At 32.4% G+C, this 20,971-nt stretch overlaps 2 protein-coding genes across 3 annotated transcripts in view; one reads left to right on the top strand and one right to left on the bottom strand.

Moving 5' to 3' along the window:
• Positions 1-5,449, top strand: part of LOC127718561 (WD repeat-containing protein 86-like) — a 40,609-nt gene extending 35,160 nt beyond the window's left edge. For both annotated transcript variants that reach the window (XM_052224628.1, XM_052224627.1), the window contains one exon: positions 2,050-5,449. In XM_052224628.1, the coding sequence (XP_052080588.1) occupies positions 2,050-2,229 (180 nt within the window). In that variant the 3' untranslated portion in view covers positions 2,230-5,449. The remainder of the gene's footprint in view (positions 1-2,049) is intronic.
• Positions 5,450-6,616: 1,167 nt separating this feature from the next.
• Positions 6,617-19,080, bottom strand: LOC127719105 (uncharacterized protein CXorf65 homolog). Its single transcript, XM_052225131.1, has 5 exons — positions 18,966-19,080; positions 14,004-14,090; positions 12,604-12,714; positions 8,375-8,443; positions 6,617-7,015 (listed from the first exon to the last, which is right to left on the bottom strand). Exons 1-5 carry the CDS (start codon positions 18,991-18,993, stop codon positions 6,840-6,842), a joined length of 471 nt encoding a protein of 156 aa, XP_052081091.1. The 5' UTR covers positions 18,994-19,080; the 3' UTR covers positions 6,617-6,839.
• Between the last annotated feature and the right edge of the window lie 1,891 nt (positions 19,081-20,971).

Genomic DNA, 20,971 nt, shown 5'->3' with positions numbered 1-20,971 from the left:
ACTAGTATTTAGACACAGTAGTTGCATGTGAAGTATATTAAAGTTTTCAGGCAAACATGATAAGGAATGTGCAGGCAGGTTAAAACAGTATGAATCAATCAGCATACAATTTTTCTGTCTGATATAAAAACGAATAGAAGATTAGGTACTGACATAAATCAGCATGCAATGTGTCTGATATACAAACGAATAGTAGATTAGGCACTGATTTCAATCAGTCTCCTGCATTCAAATAAAACAGAGTTAAGATTACCTGTACTTCTTCGACCTAAGAGTATATTCAAGAAAATAGTTGACAAACGTAAACGTCATTTTAGGAATAATGTTCGTTATACTTTATCTTCCTCTTTCAAAGTAACTCATTATAGATGCCAGGTTAATAATATGGTACGCCAGATGTGCGTTTCTTCTTCATAAGATTAATCAGTGACGCTGGAATCTATACAATTCGATGGCAAAACTAGAAACGAAGTTGATCATCTGTGCATCTGGTGCAGCAAAACTGGTACTGGTAATGTTATTACTACCATCAAAACCAAAATATCCGAAAGGTTGTGCCAAATACGGGTAACGCCTGATAGTCGAAAACCTTTTGTGTTTCGATCAATTCAATATTTTATACACAGTAAAAGTAGAAAATGAACAAATTAGTTATATTTCATGTCAACACAACTGTGCTTACTACAGTACTAGTGGCACCCTGACGGACGAAACGTAAAATGAAAACAAGATCATGAGAAATGATTAATAATGGTAAAACACAAACAATAATTACTGCTCATGTTTGTTAACACATGCAAACTAGACGCACGAGAATACATATTTCCTACAAAATATGATCACTTTCCCTCAACAAAAATGCATTCCGGCTATGATACAATTCAATTTCTCTACTTCAAGCCTTCGAAAGCATTGACAATTGTTCAGTTTTACAAATCCAAAAGTACGTTTCATGTCAAAACTTATATTAATTAGGGTGACAGTAGTTTACCGATGGTGAGATCCCATAAATCGAGTAAGAAAAGACAGATCAAGGAACTATAAAAAAAAAAACACTGAGGGAAATCCCATGAAGGTGCGAGACTGAGGGAAATCTCATGAAGGTGCGAGACTGGGTGCGTCGACAGGTTAAGAGTCTTACGGACAATCCTAAAATTAACATTACAGAAAAACTTAAAATTACTCTCAATTCACACTTTGCGATTTTAGGACTTCTGGATATTGTTTTTCTCAATTTAAAGCCATCTCATTCACATAATGCACTCCCTCATGTATCATTTCATAGTATTTTGTTTTTCATTCTGAAACCTTTTTTGGTAGATAATAGTTGTTGATGTCTATAGCCTGTTGCATGCGACATTTTATATTGTAATTAATCAAACTGTAATGCACTCTTTTATATCCAGTAACGTTGTGTTGTAATCAGATGTTGTCTACATGCAATTCTATAATCAATTAATTAGTAACAAAATTCAATTCTATAATGTCAAATTTGATAAATTATTAATGTTAAGTAAGAAGCCAACGAGTGCATTATGAACTGTGAATTTTAATACCTTGGTAGCTTGATTAAAAAAAACAATTTTAATGGAAACAATAATTGAAATAACAGGAATGTACGTTTATATTTGATATCCAGCATTAAACATTGGGAGTGACTTATTTCTCACATTACGTTTTGACATCATCAGTAAAATATTTTATATCGTTCTTATATATTTGAGTTTATGAAAGTACGAACGATATTTAATGGAAAATTTGGAATAATTTTGGTTTTATTCTTTATCAATTGTGCTATTAAAATTAAATGAAATTCAAGTTTATAGAATAGACTGGGTGTAGAATTGTCAACCAATGAGACAGTAATATGCTAGGTTAAAGGATAGATAACAACTTAAACTGACTGATATATGCTAAGCTGTAGAAGAGTTATGCGATACAACAGACTGAATGATCATGCTAAGCTAAAGAAATTTTTATCATTGAATATGTATAAAGTCATTCGAGATACCATGTTTATTGTCTAATTTCTATTAACGACATTTGTAGATAGTAGATGGCAAGCTGTTTACTGGATCCTTTGACGGGACGATGAAAGTTTGGGATACAACCGGGATTATCGATGATACTACGTTTGGAAAAGACGACAAGGAAAAGGAGAAACAAAAACAACAACAACTAGATAAAAACCAGAATGGCATTGAAAATGGCAAGATAATGATTGACTAGTTACAATGGTTATCTACGAAACAGTGACTCTTTACTTCGTTATACGGAGTCAGCATAGACTGTTCCGAATTAAATCTGCGGTCGGTGTTGAATTACTGATCTACTATGTATTTTTTGTAAGATATGGACAAATAGACTTATTTTGGTGACAAGCTGGGTTGAAGAACTTTTATGGTATTTTGTGATATCCCTTTTTGTTTTATTGCCACAGAAAAGTTATATTTATAAGTTTGTATACATTGTTACTGTTTTCACAATCCTGTCTCTTTTTTTTCAAATCCTAAGATATATTATGGGGTCGAAAGATCTTCAAAACTACAATCTCACATGTTGAAATAAAATAGAATAGTCATAGTCTTATATCTTAAAATTAACACTTTTACTTCTTGTTCTTCTAATTAACAATTTTTTTAAATTTTTATTGTATCTTTGAATTGTAAAATAAAATCTAAGGTTAAATAGTTAAGTTTTAAATACCTTTTTCAAATATTTTGAACATGTTGAAAAACCACAATCTTTTCAACGTCGAAACTAGTATCCAAAATTAATGAGCAGAAGATATCTTGCAGCAAATATTTCTATAAGATTGATAATCCTTGTTATGATTTAGACGTAAAGCTTAATGATACATGTACACCTTATATTTTCAAATCGAATAAGAACTGTAATTGTAAAAGACTATTTTCAGTCTGTGGTCCTAACTGGAATAACTTATGTGGTATATTAAAGGGTAGATTTTTTTCAGGCGACAAGCGGCCCATTTTGATACCTTTTTCGTAAATCAAGCCGAAAAATTAAATCTTAATTATTCACGTCGCATTTATGAGTAAACGTTAGCATTATGCAAAGAAAATGTATATCGTTAACATAATTTTATAAATCAATTTTGTATCGTCATGTTGGCGACCCCATTAACACCATCATACATCATATGAGGATGCGAAAGGGGCTAATAAATAAATTGAAAAATAGTTCATAAAATTTCTTCTTACCAAATAATAATGCATTTTAATATATAAAAATATCAAATGCACAAGAACTTGAGCGATAGCTTGTGCGCATGTGTAAATATAATTATTTTGTTACAAAAATTTGATAGTTTTCGTACCGTCAATGGCTCATTCAATTATAATAGGTAATTTCAAAAATTCTTATATCCGAAAGTTCATTGTCTAGATCTCAAAACTATCTTTGTGAAATCCTAGTCTGATGTGATGTTTTCACTACTGCTGATGTTTTAAATTACCCGTCCATTTTTTTACTTGGTGTAGTATATAAAATGTTATTTTTGTATTTTATAGCTATTTGTTGTGTCACGTTATCATGGACATACTCTTGTGTACATATTTTACTTGTAACTCATTGCTGTTATTAATCCAACGAACAAAAATAATTTTCTGAAACTAAATCAATACTTGGGTGTCGCGTTTTGAGCCGCACATGTTACAAATCCTTGTGCAGAACGATTTGACACTAACAATACTACAATATTGCTTCAAAATCATTAAAAATGATCATAAGTGCTACATTGTCATCATGTGTTACCGTTTTGTCCAATTATATAACGACAAATCGTCATTTGTAACAACAGTTTCTCTGTTGTAACTACATTGTCACAATATGTAACAACATTTTCCTTACTTGTAACAACTTTGTCTAAATTTATACATATCGCCATTCGTAACAGTACAAAAATAAGTAGATGTGGTATTGCGTCTAACAATATATAACAATATCAACATTTCTAACAATATCATCGGTTATTACGTCAAATTATTCGTTTGTGGGTACATTTCTTCTTTTGTAAATATTTTTTATTATTTTAACTGCATTGTCACCATATCAACAACATTATCGCCATATCAACTATATCATCTACATACTAACTACAATGACACTATCTGAAAGAAGTGTGTCGCCCTTTTGAATACTTTATATACTGTACCAAACACCTTAACTCATACACCTTATCGCCATTTGTCCGCCATTACTGGACACCACAAAGGTTCCCGTAAAATTTTGATTTCACAATAAAAGATGTCTCACGCCACAAAAGAAAGGTGATTGTTGTATGACGTTAGTAGTTCAATTGTTTATCGGGTCAAGTGTCGCAGATTCCCAAATAGCGATAAGGTCTATTTAAATGTATCATTTTGCATTATTACATTGCATTGACGTATTTTTGTCGTCGACAAGGTCGACATCTTTTTTAACTGTGTATAGAAATAATATCAAATTATGTATGTAGTAATAACATTGTAAAACTATAAAAATTTAAACTGGTTTAAATAATTCCTCCCTAATATTGAAGGAATCATTAATTGACTCCATTTTTTTTTTACGATATGAAAACACCCATAATCCTGTTTCGCAATGAAATAGAAATTTGATTGAAATACAGATTTTTTCTGACAAAATGTGTGGTTCAAGTTTTTTGAAATTTTTATATTTTTGTCAGAGTGTCAAAGTAAATATTTTGTCGAAATTTTATGAAAATTAAACGAGCCAAATTAATTTTGAGTTCTAAATTTGTTTGAAAAGTGTTTATACTATAATTGTTAGATCATTTTTTCTAAAAGGTTCTGCGTAGACCTACTACTGTGTGTGGCTACCTTTTCTTTTTTTTTATTCAACAACAATATTGCGCATGCTGTTAACAGATTTTTTTACTGGTACAGATATTTCAGTGAAGATCTCTGTATATTAGTACCTAACGACAGGCTGCCTTTTCACTTGAACATGTCTACACTTTTGGGTAATGTTTGTATCAATTTCAATCGATTGATATCCTGTATTTGATACATTCTTTTTGTTTTGTCCTATGGTTAAAAATTACTTTGTATGACTTTTCTTCTTCTGTTTAAATCTTTGATAGTAAAGGGTTGACCATTTGATTTTCTGGGTTGGAGGAGTATTTTGAAAATGAATAATTTGATCTGGTAAAAAACTAAAAATAAGCAACTTTGCACAAGGCAAAATAAAAAATGATTATTCTGCAACACAAAATGCAGGAATCAAATGTGTACAAAAATGAAAACGCGGAAAAAATAACCAAGCGTAGCAACAGATGAAAATAAATGATCAGTCCAGAAGCAATTCTCCTGGTCCCCTCCCAGAATATCAAATGGTCGTCCCCTCATTCGGTAAAGAGTTGTAAACTTACTGATGTCTTTCTTGTTGTTAAAACATATCTATTTTGACTATTAAATGTTTTGTTTTATTACGATTTTTTTTTTGGAATTTTATAGCTACTTCACAGAAAACGAAGGTCGTTCACACCATCAAACCACACATAAAAAATGGAAATACAAAGGGAACAATAAAAAAATTGAGCAACACAAATCGCATAAAACCGAGGAAGCTCAATAAATGCATGGCTAACATATAAAACAACGAATTTCACATAAAACGAAGACTGTCTCTTATGTGAAACCCACTATAACGGTGTTTACCTAAAACAGGGAATATCTATAATGATTGTCAAACCAAATACAATAGACTTAGTATCAATTAGAAACTGCATTCTCTGTCAAGTACTATCAAGTTTCAAATAGCATCGAAATTGTTAAACCTCATTCCATGAAAAAGTCACATACATCAGAAACAACCCATACATATTTAAATGAGGTCACATACCATACATATTTAAATGAGGTCACATACCATACATATTTAAATGAGGTCACATACCATACATATTTAAATGAGGTCACATACAATAATAGAATATAAAAGAGACGAAATATACCACTGGGACAGTCAAACTTATACGTCGTCGAAAATAAACTGACAACACCATGACTCAAAAAGAAAAGGTAATACACAGATCAGAACTATGAACAATTGTAATTGTTTATAGATTTTGATCTGCGTTACCTTTTACATCTGTCATACTTATAATGGCATTATGAAAGTAGACAAAATTTATCTGTACAAGATAGTGACAGCAATTGTTTTAATGGCAATTGGGAACATGGATCATATTGTATCTGACGTACTGATAGCTTGTAGTAGAATAGAGGCAAAAGATACCAAAGGGACATTCAAACTCATAAGTCAAAAATAAACTGACAACGGCATGGCTAAAAAAGAAAACAGACAACCAATAGTACACAAAACACAACATAGAAAACTATAAAGACTGAGCAATACGAACCCCACCAAAATCCGGAGGTGATCTCAGGTGATTCGGAAGGTAAACAGATCCTGCTCCACATATGGCATCCTTTGTTTTGCTCATGTAAGACACCTGAGATCACATCAATCAAAAACTGATATTTAAATATTATTATTATTATTATTTGACAGTATAACAGACAATACTAACAACCAACAACTGACTCCTCTGAAAATACTAGACAAAACAAACAAAAACGAAAACACATGGTCTATCTTGTAAATTGATCATCTTTATTAAAATAAAACAATAACTTTTGATGAGCACACACACTTTGGTTATTTTATTTATTCATTTATTCATTTTTCTAAATTTGTATTGAATAGATTACGACTATACAGTTTTCAATGTTAATGGACATTTATAATATTTTACTTCATATGAAGGGACGCAACTGTTTCTAGACCTGAGATAAAACAATAACAATTTGTAGTTATTTCCCTTGTCGCGATCTTGACCGTTTAACATCTAACTTAGCGGATGGCGCTGTTCCTCTACTTTCAGTTCGCTGCTTTTTTTCGTCTTTTTTATTCCGCCTTGTGTTTGATCTTACTCGTCTGCTGTTTGGCCGAGAACCTGACCCTCCAGATCCTTTTGTAGATATTCGTGCTACAACAAAATGAAAATTATCATAACACATGTACAATCAATAAAAACTACTAGGTTTGATAGATTTGACACTTTTTTTTGAAATTTTTTTAATGAAAAGGAGTTAAGAAAAAAAGTAATACAACAAAAATACCGAACTCCAAAGAAATTTCAAAACGGAAAGTCACTTAACAATTGGCAAAATCAAAAGCTAAAACACATCAAACGAATGGAAAACAACTGTCATATTCCTGACTTGGTACTGGCATTTTCTTATGTAGAAAATGGTGAATTAAACCTCTCACTTGTATGACAGTCACATAAAATTCTATTATATTGACAACAATGTGTGAAAAAAACAAACAGACATAATAGGTAAAAATGTCAGAAATAGGGGTACAGCAGTCAACATTGTGATATAATATAACACTATAACACGTAATTATAAGATGATAAACAACGTGAGTACCTAGAATCCATACATAAAGACCATCATATTTATTTGTGAAGTTGATACGAAATAATTATCAACAAGGGCTTGGTATCTTCCGATGAACTTTTTTAGAAAAAGAACGAGACGTTCTTTGACAGAACCCTGGATCATCAACTTTTTGCTCAGACACTGGTGACGTTTTACAAAGTCTGAGTAGCAGCTGCAAGCTCTTGAATACCGAATGAGTTGGGAAATGTCCCATATGCAGGTGAAGTTGGTATATTGCTACTAAAAGCTCACTTTAATAAAGACAAAGTGTGCATGGTACGGTACATGTACATGATAATCCCTATTTTTAACATCTAGACGATTGCGACATCTTCTCTGAATTAACTTGGTTTTTTTGGGGAAAAGATATAAATAAGTGATATTCTGAATAACAACGCTTCCCCGCTAATAAACATTAAAAGAACAAATAAACATACATTTTTTTGTAAAAAAGAGAAAATAAATGAATTTATTATGAAATAAAATGGTATAAAAATGTGGTCTTAGGACACCGATTATTCATCATTTGTAAAGGGATTGCACTTTTTATATAAACTGTTCGATTTCAAATTTCTAGCAAAAATCAGAGGATATATAAAAATAAAAGAGTTTTTTTCCATTGAAAACCATTTTTCCATTAAAACCACGATATTTTTCTAAAGAGCCATGGATTACAGAATGAGTGTACCTTTATTTATATCTAAAGCTATACTATTTATAAATAGAAACATAGCGTTTTGCAAGATTTTTAATATTGACCGTCAATATATATATATATAAATAGAAACATACATTCCATATACTTTATATCTTTTGCATCACGTGATCGTAATCACCAATGAAAAAAGTAGAATGCTACAGCATATTATGTAATAATACAGCTATATAAAAGTACTTACTGCGGAATTCGTCTGATATGTATTCATCGTTTAACAGCGGCACGTAAATTTCACCATGTGAATCCTTCTCTAAAATCAAAAACATTAAATTGAGAATGGAAATGGGGAATGTGTCAAAGAGACAACAACTCGACCAAACAGCAGAAAACATCCCAAGGCCACCAATGGGACTTCAACACAGCGAAAAATTCCCGCACCCGGAGGCGGCTTCAGCTGGCCCCTAAACAAAAATGTGTACTAGTTCTGTGAAAATGGACGTCACATCAAACCAAATAAATATTTTTTCACAAGTCAGTAGTCTTCGAAAAAGAGAAGATTTAAGGATGTTCGCTACTCTGTTTCAAAATAACAAGCTTTTTAAAAGAATATTATAAATTGAAAGTATATAAATAAAGGAACTAAAAAAGCAGAAAAAGTGCAGGATCCGTGTGCTTGTTTGCGAGATATAAGCCATTGAAAATTTGGAGGGACATGCTTCTCTCTAGATTTTTCATACATTTAACATTTTTTTTCTTTCAAAAACGATGAAAAAATAACAAGGATTTTATAAAATTTTCAAAGATGACATTTTAAACTATATGTAATCAAATTATGGAAAGCAAAGTAGGGGTTAGTGGGCAAAATTTTTAATGGCTCTACATGGATAAAACCAGAGGATTCCGAATATCTGGCAAAAAATCAAAAACAAGAGGAGCGAACATCCTTAAGTAGACAAAGCAGATATTTGAAGAATATTTGAGAGGGTAATCAGATCTTTGTTAAAGGGGATAAATCTGTGTTTGTTACACAGGCTGTTTCGTTATTGCTTTTTTAGCATTCCAGTGACACATATGATATAAATCAATATCCGATAAAAGTTTTAAATGTATTTATTAAAATGATGGACATAAACGTGCCAGTAATTTGTTTTACGTCCCATTACTAAGAGCTACCTTCTTAATTCCTACTGATAGAAGTTTTCACAAAAACAATATGTCATTTTTGACCTTAAAAAAAGTTTTATCGTTTACAGTGGTTAGTTTTTGTATTAGCTCCTAGTTTTATATTCAGGTTAAAATACTAAAGCTTTCTAGAAGCTTTACGACGATATCGTAGTGAACGTCAAACTAGCTTTGCATGTTATTTAAGCAGATTTACATCGAAACTGGAATTAAAAATCGGAAAATGCTGCATCATATATAGAATAATGGCATTAACGCTAAATTCATAAGCAAGAATATAAAGCGAGCCCACTAAGACAAACAGATATTCGAGCTGGTGAAGTCTGCCTAAAAAAATATGCAATTATTCTTTTTATCAGCAATTTTTCTTAGGGCTTATAGAATAACATAACAAAACGATGCGATAGTCGATCGGTTGTCTGAATGAAGTCGCGTGCATTTCATTGTTATGGGTAATTTTTTAAAAATGGCCTATTTTCAGTACACCTTTGCTAAAATTTGTATTTTCATTGGATAATGCAGTTGTAAGTATTTAAATGAAAGTTTGTAGGATTTATGAGTCGGAACATCTATAATAAACACGATTTAGATCTATTTTGATAAGATTAAAAAGTAAAATAACAAAAATATCGAACTCCTAGGAAAATTCCTAACGGAAAGTTCCTTATCAAATTGAAAAAAACAAAAGCTAAAACACACTAAACCAATGGAAAACAACAGTCATACTACTGACTTGGTACAGGCATTTCCTTATGTAGAAAATGGTGGGTTAAACCTGGTTTTATAGCTAGCTAAACGTCTCACTTGTATGACAGTCGCATACAATTCCATTATATTGACAACAATGTGCGAAGAAAACAAAAAGACATAATATGTATCTTCTTACATCTATATACATTGTAGTATGTAAAATGTCAAAAATAGGGGTACAGCAGTCAACATTGTATTATAATCTAAATCACTATAAAAATAAACAAATATGTCAACAAAGAAAAACAAAATGGCATATAGGCAAAGCACATAAGCAAAAATGAAAGACAAGAATACAAAAAATGACGATAGCACAATAACACGATGACGGGATGTATAAGTACCGAGCCACGCCAAGAGGATATTACCAAAAATATTATACTTGTAAAAAGTGCAATTTCGTGTGGGAAACCAAAATCACAACAGAAAAACATTATGACTTCATCAAAGGGAGTAGTTATTTCACAACAGCATTCATAAATGAAGAAATTTGTCTATCCTGTTATGTCTATCCTGTTACTATGGTTACTGTGGTTACAGTAACATGATAGACAATATTTGACATAAACGTCTTTAAAAAGTCTATTATCACATATAGTTTTACACATAATGAAATGTTTAGTTATTTGAAATCATTTAAAGGTTACAACGTCTTAATCTTCGCAATTTAGCATATACAGATGCAATACTGCTATCTAAAACAGGATAAAAAGAGTAACAGGATATAACTTTATATGGTGATATATCGTTAACGTACGTTCCTGTTACCAAAACAAACGACAAAAGTTCCAACATGTGAGGGAATTACTTGATGTTGGGTTTATTAGAACGAGAAACAAAAATGCTTAACATTGCAAATTGCTATCTTAGACTTGCATTGCTGGTGGTTATTTTTTATAACCTTTGAAAACCAATTTTGAGAGGTATTTTTCAGTACAACATGGAAAATTGACAAATAATCTATTATTACACAGAATGAAAATATATAGAAGTTTTTACTATTGAAAACAATCTTATTGGCTATGAAAAACAAGATTAAAATTTTACCGAAATCTTTTCTAAATAACTTAAAATTTCATTTGAACATGGTAACAGGAGAGACAAAATGTTGCACCACTTATCAAAAAATGTTTCAATACATTCTTGTTTGACATTATCAAGATTGCATCTTTTTATATGTTGTTCCATAAGTACTGTTTGTTTTGATTTGCTTATGAAGAGGGTTGTTTGAGTAAGTAACTTTAACTCAATTTTCCAATTTCAAAATTCTACATTTTTTGAAAATGACCCCAATTTTTGACGTTTTTACATATAATGTCTGTTTGTTTTTCTCACACATAGTTGTCAATATAATGGATTTCTATGCGACTGTCATACAAGTGAGTGGTTTAGCTTGCTATAAAACCAGGTTTAATCCACCATTTTCTACATAAGGGAATGCCTGTACCAAGTCAGGAATATGGCAGTTGTTTTCCATTCGTTAGATGTGTTTGAGCTTTTTATTTTGCCATTTTATAAAGGACTTTCCGTTTTGAATTTCCTTTGGAGTTCGGTATTTTTGTTATTTTACTTTTTTATATATAATCGTCTCTTCATAAAGTGATAAATTTGAATCTGAAATCGCTATGGTATCATTAGCAGATTTAATATAACAAGACATTATATAGAAACATAAAATTTTAAAACATTTGTGAGAAATCAAACAAAAACTGCAATGTACGGGGGAAATCAACAGCGGTACAGTCATAAAACATAACATACAAGTTTGAATCTATACACTTAATACGTTTTTTTTTCTAAAATTACTAAGCAGTTATCTTTTTGATCAATCGTGCGTGGTTTAAGTTATCAATATAATGTTCATGTAATTACAAATGATATGTTGTGTTAGCGTTTATTTTTATAGTCCATATCCGTGTTTTCTTTGTGTACTGTCTTTTTTCCATCGTTATTTAATAGTTATTATTTTGTTCAAACTTACATATTTCTCAATAAGTCTTTTTTAAATATTTTAACACCACCTCAGTCGTAGTCTGGGAAAATCATAGGCGGATCCAGGGGGACCCTGGGGGCCCGCCCCCCCCCCCCTTTCGTGGGAAAAATTTGGTTGATTATATAGGGAATCATTGAAGCATGACTAGAGCGCCCCCCCCCCTTTAGGTCAGTCAGCGCCCCCCCTTATGAAAAGTTCTGGATCCGCAACTGAAAATGGAGTACACCTTCAGTGCGGGAGATATTGGGTAAGAGGCAAAAGATACCAAAGAGACATTCAACTTGAATAAACTGACAACGCCATGGCAAAAGAAAAAAAAGACAAAAAGACAAACAACAGTATATAAATCACAACATACAAACCTAAAGACTGAGCAACAGGAACCCAAACCAATACTGGGGTGATCTAAGGTGATGCGGAAGGTCAAGCAGAGGAACAGTAAGGGAACACTTATGTAACTTATTATCAGTCCCGAACGACGACAACATTTTATAGGAAACCCAACTAAGGAAGGAACTTTATCAAAGAAACAGTTATATACATACTTTCTACACGTAGTAAAACTAATGATTCTCTGTCCGTCAACATTTCACTGGCATATCTATTTGGACATTCTCGTAAAAACTTGATATTACCACTTTCATCTGATAGTTCGACTGAAATAAAACATTTCTCGTAAAAGCATAATATCACATTCTTCTGATTTTTTGACTAAATTAAATATTTTCGTAAAATCTAAATATTACCACTTTCATCTGATAGTTCGACTGAAATAAAACATTTCTTGTTAAAGCATAGTATCACATTCTTCTGATTTTTCGACTAAATTAAATGTTTACGTTAAATCTTAATATTACTACTGTCATCAAACAGTTAGACTGAAATAAAGCATTTTCGTAAACACTCTATATTACTTCTAAATAAGGAAATGCCTGTACCAAATCAGGAATATGACATATAGGAATTTGTTTTCCATTCGTTTGATCTTTTTGAGCTTTTGATTTTGCCATTTTATAAAGGACTTTCCGTTTTGAATTTTCTTGGAGTTCGGTATTTTACTTTTTACTTCTTTCGTCTGATCGTTCGACTGAAATGGAACAAGCATTATCCAATTTTAGCCAAGCAGTCAGTGGATTTTTTCTAGTTATTTTGTCACACGACTTTCCTGGGTTTGGGAAGGTTTGAGTGCTCACAACCATGTTAACATAAATCAAGCCGCTGCTTTTCTTGTTTGAGCTGTTTTTCCATTTTTCATGTCGGGGCCTTTTATTATAGATTTCTATACGTTTTGAATGTTGTTCGTTGTTGAAGCCGTATATCTGCTTACATTTACGTATTTTGTCTCTGGTGATAGGTGTCATTTTGGTAATCATATTATATCTTCCTATTTCAATATTAGCCGCGAAACATCAAAAGCCTGTAATTCAGTGATTATTGGTGGTTGCTGTCTACAATATCGGTTTTTTTATTTATTGTTGTTAGCTTCAATCAGGTTTTCGAAAGGATGACTTTATTTTCACCACTTGAAACCTTTGTTTTAATAGCTAATTTGTAAGTAGCAACCATCTATAAAGGAAATAATAGTATAAAATGCAGGCTCTGCAATATCGTTTTAACTGGGCGATACATACTCATTATTCAAGCGCTGCTGGTTTGTTAGGTATATTAGATTGTAGGTACAGACTTAAGTACGATGGTAAATTAGATACCAGTGATTAATGATGAAGGATATTGCCTAAGTTGATGCATGACACAAAGATCTTTGCTGGCAAAGGAAAAATTTAGAAAAGATCTTTTCTCAGTTTAATCTTTTCCAATGCAAACCAGTCAATTGCCGTCATTATTACATTTACAACCACGCATCATATATCTCAGCCCCTCGACCAATCAAACAAATTGTTCTAAACTTGCCTACGACCAATGAGACAAGTCGTTCTATACTCACCCTCATCATTACATTTACATCGACGTTGTATACATCTAAGCAAATTAAATGTTCTACAGTTCGGATTGAAAATATCTTCTTGGGAATCTAAGAAAAATAATTTTATTTGTTAGTAAAAGCTGACTTAAATCGTTCTGTTTTTATTTTATTTGGCAATTCTTCATGTATCTATTCAGCATTTTTTTCAGTACTCAACAACCAAACACATTTTCCCCTTTACATATAACCCTAATAGACTATTTTCTTATTATCATATATTACTCTAAAGATTCAACTCCCTCAGGTTAAGTTGACCTGATATGGATATGGCTATTTTTAAGGTACTTTTTTGTTATATAGCTCTTCAATTGTTTCGGTTCTTACACATCCTTGGCTTTCAACTTTTTGGCTTTGAGCGTTCTGGATGGAAGTGGATCCAAAAAGGCGTTCCGGACGCATTTACGTGTCAGACCACAAATTCACCCTCTCCAATTTAGAACGTATGTAAAAGTGGCCCTTGCTTGACAAAACTAGTGCTGTTGGTGTCATTATTTACTTAAAGTAACCAACATATTTGCAGAAATGAAACTCTTTTGTTGAAAGAGAAATATATGTAGATCAGTTTGAGCTAAAATTTACTTGCCCATGAGTTTGCATTAAAAACTAAGGATAAATGCGCTCCATAGTATATACTTATTTCAGATTTCCAGAAAACCAGCGGTTATTTTTAGCAGTACTTGTCTTCCAAACGTTAGTATTTTTCTACAAGACTTTAAACATCAGTTGAAAATTGGCATGTAGAAAGATTATATACCTAGTTTCTATGAAGCTAAACTTAGGTAAAATATTTAGAATGCTGTGAAAATTTCAAAATTTGTTTGAAAAGTTAGGGATTTTGAATAGGTGGTCTGACACCTGAAATTTATAACGTGTTGTTTTCATGTTTTAAATCCGGAGTTTATAATTTTTCGACAGGTTACCTGGTCTGTGGTAGGACGTTCTGGTACTCGGTCAAGAAAGAGCAACTAAAAAGAAGTTAAATCAAGCTTACAATCGGTGTAATTTTGGGGGAAAATAGCTGTTTTACGATGATTTGTTGTGTATAGAAAACAGAGAACAAATATTTTCCCCTAAAATGGCAATAATTGTGATAAGTGTGATTTTACTTTATCTAGTTGTTCTTACTTGACCGAGTACCAGAAGGTCCTACCACAGAGTAGGTTACCTGTCGAAAAAGAGTATATACTCCCGGAGTAAGAAGTCAACAATATGAAAATAGTCTATTTCAGCCCGAAGGAAGTTATCTTAGATCGATCTTTGTACAACGCCTATGGCAAACAAACACCACATTTTTTTTACCATTTCAAGACATAACTGCTTCATTTATCAGTGTAAATATTTGTTCAAACATTCAATTGATCTTTATCGATTGACAAATCCGTTTGGAATGTCTCTTAAATTATTGATAAGTCTTTGTCAGAATAAGTAGGATTAATTTCAATACTTATTGTCAATCATTTAAACATTCTGAGGATTAAGATTTTGTGTCTGTCAGTCAGTACAGGATTATGTATTGATTATTGATTACAAAATCAAAACAATCTGAGGGTCTGGATGGAGCATCACAACCAATCACAGTATTGACAATCTGAGGGTCTGGATGGAGCATCACAACCAATCACAGTATTGACAATCTGAGGGTCTGGATGGAGCATCACAACCAATCACAGTATTGACAATCTGAGGGTCTGGATGGAGCATCACAACCAATCACAGTATTGACAATCTGAGGGTCTTGATGGAGCATCACAACTAATCACAGTATTGACAATGAGGGTCTGGATGTCCGCCTTTTCTTTATTCATTAATTCTTTATTTACCGTCGCCATTGTTCTCTTTTTTTTAAAATTCAACATCCCATTATTCTCTATTCCTTATTTTTTTGCCATTTTTTCTCTATTCTTTATTATTTTTGTCCATTATTCTGCACTTTTTGCCCCCTCCTATTATTCTCTATCTGTAAACCCCATCCAAACCCTCATATCTCCTTATTCATTATAGTACACATTTCATATTGTCTTGAGGAATTCGGTTTAAGAAATTATTCGTTTCGTCAATTTCTGAAATTATTTATTGTTTACAAAAAAAAATCTTTATTGACACTTGGAATTGTTATTGATAAAACCTTTCATCTCCTCTTTTACAAATTCCTAATACATTTGAAATATGTACGAATTTTAATTTTGATTTCTATACACTCCATGCACATAGAGACAACTTTTGCAAATACACCGAGTTTACATACACCATTGAGTGTTTATTTTCTTATCAAAGAAAGCCAAAAATGAAAAATAGCTACAATGTATATTTTACCACAGGTTAAATATGCTTAAACATAATCGATCAAGTCACGTGAAACATTGTTTTGCACCTTTAACAGCTACAAACGTGGGGTCAAGTGGGGAATTTTTTTTTCAGATAACGAATTTGTGATGGTTTACTTATACTGTTTGTATAAAGGATGGGCGATGGTGAATGCTAGCTTTGCCGGGTTGCAAGTGTTGTAGTCTCGTCTGTTAACATTTTATCAGTCATAAAGTGGAAGACTTTTTAAGTAAATACTGATGTTAATATTATTCTGCAAGATTTCGAATAAAATATAACAGTTTATCAATTGCCAAAAATCAACAGGAAAATACAAGACTGAAGCAAAAGAACAAGAATAGAGTTCTTTTTAGTATTATCTTGAAGGACACAATTTTCACGGATTTTAAAGTGTCCACAAATACTCTTAGACTGTAAAGCTTTTAGGTCTTATCGTAAAAAGTACTCTTAGATCGGTACTTTGTGTCCTGTATCTCTTGTTTGTGTGATGCGTGCCGATTTGATGAATCAAGCCAGTTCAAACAGATTTTTACAGTATATCTTTATATAAATAAGAAGATGTGGTATGAATGCCAATGAGACAACTATCCATCCTAGTCACAATGTGTAAAAAGTAAACAATTATAGGTCAAATAGATATAGGAAGATGTGGTATGAGTGCCAATAAGACAACTCTCCATCCAAGTAACAATTTATAAAAGTAAACCATTATAGGTCAAGGTACGGCCTTCAACACGGAGTATTGGCTCACACCGAACAGCAAGCTATAAAGGGCCCCAAAAAAATTACTAGTGTAAAACCATTCAAACGGGAAAACCAACGGTCTAATCTATATAAAAACGAGAAACGAAAAACACGTATGAACTACATAAACAGACGACAACTACTGTACAAAGTACATTTTTATGTTGTGCTTGTCCCAGACTAGGGGTAAGTTGAGAGTTCAAATACATCGTTATCCTCGTGACATTCTTCATGTTCCTGTCCCAAGTCAGGAGCCTATAATTCAATGGTTGTCGTTGGTGGCTGTCTGTCATAAAGTCAGGAGCCTATAATTCAATGGCTGTCGTTGGTGGCTGTCTGTCCCAAGTCAGGAGCCTATATTTCAATGCTTGTTGTTGATGGCTGTCTGTCCCAAGTCAGGAGCCTATATTTCAATGGTTGTCGTTAGTGCCTGTCTGTCACAAGTCAGGAGCCTATATTTCAATGGTTGTCGTTGGTGGCTGTCTGTCATAAAGTCAGGAGCCTATATTTCAATGGTTGTCGTTGGTGGATGTCTGTCATAAAGTCAGAGCCTATATTTCAATGGTTGTCGTTGGTGGCTGTCTGTCATAAAGTCAGGAGCCTATAATTCAATGGTTGTCGTTGGTGGCTGTCTGTCATAAAGTCAGGAGCCTATAATTCAATGGTTGTCGTTGGTGGCTGTCTGTCACAAAGTCAGGAGCCTATAATTCAATGGTTGTCGTTGGTGGCTGTCTGTCATAAAGTCAGGAGCCTATAATTCAATGGTTGTCGTTGATGGCTGTCTGTCATAAAGTCAGGAGCCTATATTTCAATGGTTGTCGTTGGTGGCTTCTGTCATAAATTTAGGAGCCTATATTTCAATGGTTGTCGTTGGTGGCTGTCTGTCATAAAGTCAGGAGCCTATAATTCAATGGTTGTCGTTGGTGGCTGTCTGTCATAAAGTCAGGAGCCTATAATTCAATGGTTGTCGTTGGTGGCTGTCTGTCATAAAGTCAGGAGCCTATAATTCAATGGTTGTCGTTGATGGCTGTCTGTCATAAAGTCAGGAGCCTATATTTCAATGGTTGTCGTTGGTGGCTGTCTGTCATATTTTGTATACGGTTATTGTTATTAAATTATAAATCGGACCGTTGTTTTTGTTTGTGTTGTTTGTCAAAAACGTATCTGATTAAGAAATATCCCTTATTCAAAAATGTACATTTCTAAAACTTTCATTCAAGGCTAAATACGGTTTAATTATATTGATTTGATTTAGTTGTAGGGTATCTGTTTTGACGCATACTCAAAATTTCCACTGTCGTTCGAATTATGTGTGAAATATTTGCCATTGGACATTAAGATAGAAATAATTTATCAATCAATCCCCTTTAATCACACGGTTTATCACTTAAGATACAATATAATAAGAAAATACATTACTTAACAATAAGATGAAACATATTAAGAAAATGTTATAAAAGAGTTACATAGAAATGAAAAAATATCTTACATCAACATATATATGTTTGTGCAAAATATATACGAAAGTAAATTGACCTTTATTACAAGATCGACAAAAAGGAGGATTACATCTTGCGGAATATCATTTTACCTCTCTTCTCACTTTTAAAACTTTTCTTGCTTATTTTAAGAAAGTAGTTCCTAATGAGATTTCATGTCCCTTTAGAATCCTCAAAAAAGGGGATTATTTTACTTCCCACAACAATAACAAAAAAACACCAAAACAACAAGGTTAAAAAAGATATTTATCCCAATTCCAGAACATCATAAACTCCAATACAGATCTCTTACCTCAATCTCAATACACATCTTATACCCCAGTACACATCTTATACCCCAATGTACATATCTTACCTCCATATTTCACTGTAATAAAAGCCATTGTCTTAAACACGATAGAACAATCATTGATTAATTATATATCACAAATGCTTCCTTTTAAATTCTACAAATAATTCTATATCAACGTACATTGTAAAATACAATAAAGAAAAAGTTCGAATATTGTGTTAACATAAAGAATTTAAAATTTAACTTTTAATCCGAACATTACATGTGTAACGTTATTATAGTATTTAATTCATGTTTTATAATTTTACAGATTTAATCCTACAACAATTGAATTAACACTATTATACTTTTTCCTTATAAAAAAAAATAAGAATTGTACTATCGTCTCTATGATGTTCAGTTTTGACTGTTTTATTGTATAAATTTCAAGATTGTTATAGTTTTATAATCAGACTAGATTGATATGATTCATTTTATATTGTGATCATACTGATTAAGGATATCTGTTATCCGAAATATTTAACATTTGTTCATTTTATTATTTTTTTTGGTGATGTTGTACCCTTTTAGACTTGTTATATAATTATATTTTGTAGTGTACTGTATCATAATTATATGATCCATCGCCCCGTAAGATTTATCATTGGCTATTATTCAGTCATTTTATATATATAAATAGTATACTCAGCTTTTAAAGTTCGATTGAAATAAACATCACTAATTCTGGGTCTTAGACTATGCTCATAATCTTTGCATTCGTTCTCAATTTCAAGTATCGTATTTGATGAACGGCCTCGATGTTCTTTAAAAAGCTCAATCTCTTTATTTGTTACGTGAAGATGTCTTTTATAGCAGACTATTTTCCTCATTGTTGAAGGTCGTGCAAAAGACTTTTAGTTGCTCACATCCACATCATTTAGACTAAGGTTTATGGATGTCTCATTGCAGTTATACCACCTTTTCCTTATTTTCAAAACATACAATAATCAAATCTGAGTTAATGTTTCGGTCTAGATCAAAGCAGGTTTCATATTCATACCACAATTATATTTCTCCACCTGATATATATGTTATATTTTCTACTGGACGTTTAGCCTTCATTCAGCTGTCGCTATTGGTGAGCAGATATTCCACTTGTAACACGACAACTAGACATTTCTCGGACAATAGAAACTCGTTCAATCTTAGAAACGAGTACCAAATTTACATATGGAGGCGCTGATATGCAATGTTAGGAATGAGTACAAAATGTAAACATAGACGAACTGCTATATTTTAGGCCGTTCGGTGATTTGTAATTGCTTAAATGATCCACGTCTTTTGGTCTCTCATGAAAAGTTGTCTCAATAGCAAGTGTTATCAATCATACCTTTTCTCCTTATCTTATGTATATATGCACTGATCTGCAATCTAAGGAACGTGTACATATGGAGGCGCTGATCTGTTGGTTTTACATTAACGGTACCATTTTTCTGCACCGGATGCGCATTTCGACAATAAATGTCTCTTCAGTGATGCACGAGGCTAAAATATTTGAAAATCAAAAATTTGAAAAATAATGAGGAGCTTTTAAACCAAAAAGGACAAACGTTATACTAGTAGTCAAAGCCGGGTAAGAATCAGATTTTTAATCATCATTTGTATTTTTATACACTGCGTCAAATAACAAAATATGTAAGATTGAGTCACAAAAATGTCACGAACATTTCATTAAAACTAACAACAAATATCTGTAAGCCTCAAATCTATGTCCAGCCTCAAATCTGTGTCCTTCCCTCAGATCTGTGTCCTATTCTATATTTCGCCATAGACGTCACATGTCTATATCCTTTCTTTCCTCAGATCGGTGTCCGGTTCTATAGTACGTCATATACGTCACAAATATATGTCCTTTAGTTTCTCAAATCTATGTCCAACCTCAAATCTGTGTCTTTTCCTCTGATCGGTGTCCTATTTTATATTGCGTCATAGACGTCCCAATTGGGGGTTAGAAATATGACCATGACAGGTCTTCTTCCGACCGGCAATAAAACCATTGCCAAAGTGGGGCGTCCGTTTGGCTGTTCGGG

Source organism: Mytilus californianus, unplaced genomic scaffold (assembly GCF_021869535.1).
Source record: "Mytilus californianus isolate M0D057914Y unplaced genomic scaffold, xbMytCali1.0.p SCAF_10, whole genome shotgun sequence".
Lineage (NCBI taxonomy): Eukaryota > Metazoa > Mollusca > Bivalvia > Mytilida > Mytilidae > Mytilus > Mytilus californianus.
This window is presented reverse-complemented; position numbering and strand designations above follow the sequence as displayed.